The sequence below is a fragment of the Pavona decussata genome, unplaced genomic scaffold (genome assembly GCF_977016875.1).
Source record: "Pavona decussata unplaced genomic scaffold, jaPavDecu1.1 SCAFFOLD_137, whole genome shotgun sequence".
In the NCBI taxonomy this organism is placed as follows: Eukaryota; Metazoa; Cnidaria; class Anthozoa; order Scleractinia; family Agariciidae; genus Pavona; species Pavona decussata.
Window position 1 is genome coordinate 1,853,930 of NW_028145550.1, and position 7,697 is coordinate 1,861,626.

The window sequence follows — 7,697 nt, forward strand, 5'->3', positions numbered from 1 at the left end:
GTGGGAACGGTTACTTCCGATTGGTTATCGAAGGATGATAAAGCTTCTCATCCTTAATAGAATTAATTTTAATTCTTCCAGGTTGTATTGCTATCAATTGCAAGTTATTTTCTATTTCTTCAGCAAGTTCACCGGGAAATCTGGCACATCGTTTAGTAAGATATTTTAAAATATGACTTATTTTAAATCAAGGGATGTAAATATCTGTTTGTTATTGTAGCCAACTCGCTCGTGCGTGACACTACAGATTGGGGAGCGAGTGAGATTTAATTTTGTCTAGTGGTAATTTTGGTGTTTGTTGGTTTGTTGTACCCGTGTAGACAATATATATTTAACATCAATATATTTTTAAATGTTTTAAGCGTTGAAAATAGTTTAAAGCCTTTTCTAGACAAACTTTGGCCGAGGAGTTAATTTATTCAATTTTACCTTGTTACGTACGTTGTAGATTTCAATGGCGCTGAATTGTAATTTTGTCAAACTTTGATCGGCGTTCGTGCAAAAGTTCTGCTAGATCCTAAAGATTAAAAACCGTACACCTAAAAATCAATGACTGAACTGTCTTTTGTCAAAGTATCAGAGTATTTGAAACACTACCGGTCAGCTTTTTTTCATGCTGATTTTGGATTATTTTAGACTTTTGCGTGATAGAGATAAGTGTGTCTACTTCATCCGAGCTCAGTTCGCTCACAAACGAGCAGAGATGAAAATAATTGCTATGTTTCGATTGAGGAAAAATCAATGTATTAAATTATACTAAAGAAAGATTCACAGCTATGTAAATGGCTGTGTAGCGAGAAACTGAAAAATGTAAAATTTCGAGTTCTCGCGTGGTGAAATCCGAGCTTCCGGTAGGGTGACCGTTTTTGGCGGTTTTCTGCCGTTATATGGAATATTTCAAAAAACTAACCTTATATCCTTTACTTACTTACATAGGCCTTCAAACTGACAAAGTATGAGCGAAATCGATTTTTTGACCGTGGCCACGATTTCTTTGATTTTTACTGACATTAACTCTTAATTGTATTGTTTGGCTTTCCTACTCTTGAAATTGTCGAGAAGACGACCCGTCAGGAGAAAGCTTCATTTTGGCAAAACATTTTTTAACTATTGCCTTCGAAAGTGTTAAGGAGAGCCCACTTATTAGCCATGAAAAAATGGCTTATTTTATTTTATTGTATTTTATTTTATTTTAACTCTGTATATGTTCTAGTTTAATTGAAAACTCCTTAATAGGATGGTAAATTGTTTGTTTTGTTATAAAGAAACGTCTGATTCATAAAACGTGAATATTTTGATGCTTCATTTAATTAATGTCTACCATCAGCAAAATTGTTTTACTGGTTCGTGCAGCTTTACCAAATGTGCCATTTTGTTTTGTTTTTTGCTTCTTTTTTAATGGAGTTTCGTCTCTGTGCTTCGAGTGTCACACGAATCGTTTAGCATACCTGTCATTCAAATTTTTCATCCAAGAAAATGACTTCTTCGCTTGATTGAGCCGAACTTTACATAACCGCGACATTTCATAAATGATGAAAGTAATTTTGAGGCATCAAAGAATTCACCTTTGTCGATTTGGTAGCGAAATAATCAACTTTGGCTTTGATATGAGCCATCATTGCGCGTTCGGATTTTGCCTGACTGCAGAGCCGGTTCTTTACTGTCAGACCGCTAGCATTTTGCTGTTTGTCGCTGGGGAGAGAAGGCGTCACCACGAGCAACAGAAGCAAGACGAGAGTCGGACGAGGAATCATTCTTGCTAAGAATTCGGACGAAAGTATTCTCCAAACTGTGGTTGAGGTGATATCAAAATAGACAAGGACTGACACAATATTATAGCTATGCGTGTCCTATAAAATATAAACTAGACGTCATTTGATAAGTTATGCACTTTTGCTAGTTTTGCTTACTGCGCTCATGCCTACGTTTATTTACTGTTGGCGAGAAATGATTGAGTATTATTCCAGGAGAAGACTCAATGTGTCTGGTGTGTTGAAGTAATTTCAAAGGCTTTCACATTATAAACAATGAAAGCTATTTTTTGGATAACTGATTGTTTTTGACGATTTCTTGGCTTTAATGGCAATCGCTTCCGACAAGACTGTAAGTACAAAACACTGTTTTTCCAGCGACAAGAAAACACTGTCTTTGAGGCGAAAAGCAAAAAAACTCAAAACCTGTCTACGCCACTCCACACGCCATCTTGCGCGCGGAACGCGCGACTTAAATTAATTAATGTCCAGTCCTCGCGCGGCGCAAGGCTAAGAGCGCGCGCGGCTAACATGTAAAAATACAACAATAAAGAGTAAAAAGACAGAAATGTCAATGTCAGCAAAAACGAACGAATTGTCCAAAACACCCCCGCCCGTGACGTAAACCAGGGGGTAACGTCACTCTTTGTCCTCCTCATGGTGCGCTTCTAGTAGGACCAGCTTTCCAACAGGACGGACACACGTTCCTGACTTGGTGAGGACTTCTGCTGATCTGATAAGGCCATCCGCACTGGCAATTGGTGCCATGACTCGCCCCAAGCGCCACTGCCCTCTGGGTACATTGTCATCGACGACAAGAACGAGATCTCCCCGGCGAAGGTTCCGTTGTATGTTAGGCCACTTACTGCGCTCAATGAGGTGAGGCACATATTCTCGTCTCTAACGACGCCAAAATTGATCCGCCAGGAATTGACTGTGCCTCCATCTCCGACGTAACGACATGTCCCGCTGGACAAATTCACCCGGTGAAGCATTCACGCTTGCGCGACCGTGCAGGAAGTGGTTTGGCGTTAGAGCACTGACATCAGACGGCGACATACTGCTACCACCATACACATGCGGACGGGAATTGAGGAGAGATTCAACTTCAGCGACTACGGTGAGAAAGGTTTCATCTACCGTAAGCACGTTCCCTAGCATCACTTTCATCGCTCGCTTGGTGGACTTGATCAGAGACTCCCACGCTCCTCCAAACCATGGCGCGGCAGGTGGGTTGAAACTCCATTGGACTCCGCGGGCACTGAATTCATCCTGGATTTGCTCTTGGTCAAACTCGGCTAGGGCCTCACGTAGCTCACGTTCAGCACCCACAAAATTCGTGCCATTATCACTCAGGATACGTACTGGGTTTCCTCGGCGGGATTTGAAACGTCGGAGTGCCATGATGCACGAGTCCGTGTTAAGGCTGTGAGTGACTTCAAGATGAACGGCACGCATGTGCAGGCATGTAAAGAGACAAACATATCGCTTCTCTTCTCTGTTGCGACCAACGCGAACTTTGAATGGACCGGCATAGTCTAATCCCACATGCTGAAATGGTGTGCTTACTCCACCAAGTCGTATTTCAGGCAAGTTACTCATCTTCTGGGTCAGCGGTCGCACGCGACGCCGATGACAGAGCGGGCATTTCACGGTACAATTCTTCACCTCCGCACGTCCATGTAAGATCCAAAACTTCTCTCGTAAATGATTGAACACATGTTCTACTCCCGCATGGATGAGCTTTTGATGATAGTGGATGAAAATCATGCGTGTAACATCGTGTCCATAATCTAGGATGATCGGGTGCTTGGCTTCCCAGGGTAGTTCCACCTGGTCAATTCTTCCACCAACACGGAGGATTCCGTCTACCAACTGTGGATCAAGACTTACGACCCGACTTGTGCGGGGAACAGGGCGTCCTTTGGACAACGATTCTATTTCAGCTGGGAAGCGGTTTCTCTGCGCCCACTTGATCCAGTACAACTCAGCTCCTTTCAGTTCTTCAACAGTTAAGGCTCCTGACTCACGTTGCTCTTTGTTTCGCAGGTTATAACGGAAGCGTAAGATCCAGGCTGTCACGCGGAGAAGCTTTATCCAAGTAGAGTAGGCGGTAAGATCAACAAGTGGTGGGACTGACACCTGCTTAACCCTAAGCACTTTCCTCTTCAGTTCAGCTTCGGCTAGCGGCGGTGCAGACATCGGCACGTCATCAATCGGCCGTTCTGATTCGCCAGACTTTAAGAATTCTGGACCTTGGATCCCTGTTGATTCTGCCTGAATGTCGCTTGCAGAAGCTCCTCTTGTTGCAAGGTCTGCAACATTCAGTTTTGTGCGCACATAATGCCACTGTGTAGGATCACTCTCAGTCAGTACCTCGGCTACTCGGTTGGCAACAAACGGACTGAAGTTTCTGGGCTCTCCATAAATCCACCAGAGCGCTGTGGTAGAGTCTGACAAGTACTTTACATCGCGCAAGCTCAAATCCAGCTGCTCACAAACGGTCTTGCAAGGCGCACAGCTAGTTGACAACCCACCAACTCTCCTCGCGGGATAGAAATCGTCTTCAGAGGCATGGGACGAGTCTTAGCCATAAGCAGATGACACACAGTCTCTCCATCAGTCGATGCGGCGCACATGTAGGCGGCTGCGGCACACGCGACTTCCGAGGCATCGCAGAAGAGAACTAACTGCTTCCATATCTTCCCTGGCTGACGGTAGATGTAACGCGGGACGGTGAAGGACTTCAGGGCTGTTATCTCCTCCTCCCACTTTGCCCATTCAGCAGTCATATCCGCTGGCAGCGGGTCGTCCCAACCTAAACCACGAGACCAAGTGCGTTGCAGCATGACTTTCGCGCGAATGACGAACGGACTTGCCCATCCCAAGGGGTCGTACAATCCAGCCAATTTCTTGAGAATACCACGCTTCGTATTTTGTGCTGGTGGACTATCAATGTGAGGTAGTGCAAGCCCCAGGCTGTCTGACTTCGGATCCCACCTGATACCTAGAGCTCTGCCAGACGGTAGCTCTCCCGACTCTAGGCAGTTATTAGGAACGGCTCGTTCTGCTGCCGGTACTGTAGCTAAAACGTCTGGTGAAGAAGAGATCCACTTGCGCATAGGAAACCCTCCCTTGGCCATGAGAGCTGTGACGTCCTCGCGTAAGGTCACTGCTTCTGTTTCGCTCCCACAAGATGTGTACAAGTCGTCTAAAAAAATGACACGCCTAACCACGGCGGCTGCGGTAGGCCATTCTTCCTGGTTGTCTTCTGTGGTTCGTCTCACAGCGAAGTTTGCTTCACAAGGTGATGACTTGTCTCCGAACACTAGGCAGTTCATCTCGTAGACGTCAGGGGGTCGTTTCGTGTCCATGCCACGCCATAGATATTGGTGATACTTGCAGTCCTCTTGTCTCAAGCGCACGTGGCAGAACATGTCAGAAACGTCTCCGGAGAGTGCGACATATTTCTCACGGAATCTAAGCAGGATACCCGGCAAGTCGTTGTGCAGGCTTGGTCCCGTCTCAAGGCAGTTATTGAGGCAGATTCCTTCATGCTTCGAGGCGGAGTCGAACACAACTCGTGGTAATGGCTTGTGAGGCGAGATCACTGGGTGATGGGGTAGAAACCAGCGTTCGCCGTCCATCAGACGTTCCTGCTCAGACAATCTGCGCGCGAAACCCTTTCCTATGTATGCGTCACTTGCTTTTCGGTAGCCTTCCGCTAACTTTGGCTCTCGCTGTAAACGACGCTCAACAGATTCTAACCTTTTTAGCGCAGTATCGTAGTTGTCGGGCAACGGCGGTCTATTGGCTTTCCACAGGAGTCCTAATTCGTACCCAGACCCCACTCGGCGGCATGTCTTGTTTAGCATGTCCATCACTCGCTGTTCTGTGCGTGTGTAAGGCGGAGCTGTCTCCACTCGAACACCAAATACGTCTATGTCCCAGAACTTGCGCAGTTGATAGTTGACATCATCCTCAGGCTCTATCACTTGCACGCGCAGGATACGCTTTCCCGGGTCACTGGCGGTTGTTGAGACTGGACCGGCGATCACCCAACCTAGTGGCGTTAGCTCGGCATATGGCTCCGAATGCTCCCCACGTCTAACTTCCACCGGTGCCATTAAGGCTGCAGCATCTAGGCCTAGTAACACATCCACTGTCCCGTCACCAAACGACTCAACTGGGACATCACGCAAATGCACGTAGTGTTGCTTCACTTCCGGCCAGTTAATAGCGTCCACAGGCGCACATATGTTCTTCATGGTCCAGGCATTCACATTTGCCTTTGTCACAGATGGCGCAAAGGGCAGGCGCACTCGCTGCGACTTGACGGTTGTAGTTACTCCTCCAACGGCATCCACAGTAAGGTTCTGCTTGGGACCTTGAATGCCCAGCTGTGCGGCAAACCCGGTTCTTATCAGTGTTGTTTCACTGCCTCTATCCAGGAGTACTAGGCCCATAATAATCTGCCCCGAGTCACTTACGAAAGGGACGGTCACAGTTTTCAATGCGACTTTACTGGTACCGGTCACGTTTCCCTGTGCTTTACCGCAACGGACTCCTTTATTCTCTGTCGGCAACTCTACGATCTGCGGTTCTTGCGGTTTCAGCCCCTCCTTAGGCTCAGTGGCATGTAGCAAATAGTGATGTCCCTTTCCACATGAATCAACACCACATCTTGAGGACAGGCGACACTGGCGACGCTGGTGACCACGTTTTAGGCAGCCGAAACAGACCTTTTTGGCTTTGACAATGTCCCAGCGTTTGTCTATGGTGGCCGCAAGGAACGTCGGGCATTTGACCTCAGAATGATCTCTTTCACACAGCGAACATTTTACTGGCAACGAAGCGGAACTAGTGGTCGTGATCATAGTTTGATATCTTTGCGGCCTTGACTGTGTCTGCACTAAGCCTCTACTAAAACTGCTCTTTGCGGGACTGGCTGGTTGTTCGTTGTACCGTTCGCGCTTTCGCATCGTTTTGGCACGCGCCTGCGCCCATTCGGCTAAACCACTGACATCCTCAGAGACCTGTTCGCGCTCAATTTGTCGCACCCATTCATCCTTCTCCCTTGCCGGCAACTTGCGAACTAACTGCGTGCAGAGAGGGATGCTAAGTAACTCGTGTCTATAATCGGGACGGTCTAAGGCAAACACAGCTGCTTGTAATGCGTCGGCAAAGCGTTCAAATCATTCACGATCCTTTTCCTTAATGTCTGGCCAATTGGTTATGCGACGCAGGTGTGCATCTACGACTTCACGGGGGTCCCCATACCTCTCAGTTAACAATTTTACGGCTTTCTCATAGTCCCCTGGCTCCCCAGTCAAACAGGCAATTACACTTCGGACTTTATCGCTGAGGGAGTTGTTCAAGTGAGCCAGCTTGATCGGACCCGATAGAGCTCTGTTTTGATGAACGAGCGAGCTAAAAATTCCCCCAGAAATATGGCCACTTATCAGGGTCCCCCTCGAAGGTCGGGACTTTAACACCTTTGAGTCCACTTCCCTTATTAAACTGGAACTCCCCCGACAGGACTGGAGAACTTTCGGCTTTATTTACATTGCTGGAATGTGCTTCGAGAGTCTGGGTCTCAGTTTTCCTTGTTTCAGCGAGGTAATCTGACACTTCGCCCAGAACTTCATTAACATTATATTCTAAATCTTCCAGCCACATACCATCAGTTTCAATGGACTCCGGGGCAATTTCTTCTAGTCTTCCTGTCAGATCCCGGGCCTTATCTCTCGCTTCTTCGATACTTTTAGCAAATTGACATACCTTTGAAACGCTGCCCTTCTCAGCGATCAACTCCTTGATACGATTTGCACTTTTCGTCACAGTGGACTCGACAACAGACCTCTTTGATCGGCATTTTTCAACTTCGCTCACCTCTGGCATCTTTTAGACGTTGAATCTGACTCCGTTATTCGGCTGTAGTGTGGC

At 46.9% G+C, this 7,697-nt stretch overlaps 2 protein-coding genes across 2 annotated transcripts in view; both read right to left on the minus strand.

Annotated features, from left to right (window-relative positions):
• LOC146467275 (uncharacterized) overlaps positions 1-7,697 on the minus strand; it is a 118,761-nt gene that overhangs the window by 25,339 nt on the left and 85,725 nt on the right. The gene's annotated exons all lie outside the window — the stretch shown is intronic.
• LOC146467276 (uncharacterized) lies at positions 2,391-7,652 on the minus strand. Its single transcript, XM_085126027.1, has 4 exons — positions 7,317-7,652; positions 4,289-6,850; positions 2,796-4,241; positions 2,391-2,651 (listed from the first exon to the last, which is right to left on the minus strand). Exons 1-4 carry the CDS (start codon positions 7,650-7,652, stop codon positions 2,391-2,393), a joined length of 4,605 nt encoding a protein of 1,534 aa, XP_084982153.1.

Coding starts and splice junctions, on each gene's coding strand:
- LOC146467276 (XM_085126027.1), bottom strand. CDS start 7,652: ATGCCAGAGGTGAGCGAAGTTGAAAAATGCCGATCAAAGAGGTCTGTT. Junction 6,851..7,316: donor TCGAAGCACATTCCAGCAAT/GTAAATAAAGCC, acceptor CTCTGCACGCAG/TTAGTTCGCAAGTTGCCGGC. Junction 4,242..4,288: donor CTATCCCGCGAGGAGAGTTG/GTGGGTTGTCAA, acceptor GTTTGTGAGCAG/CTGGATTTGAGCTTGCGCGA.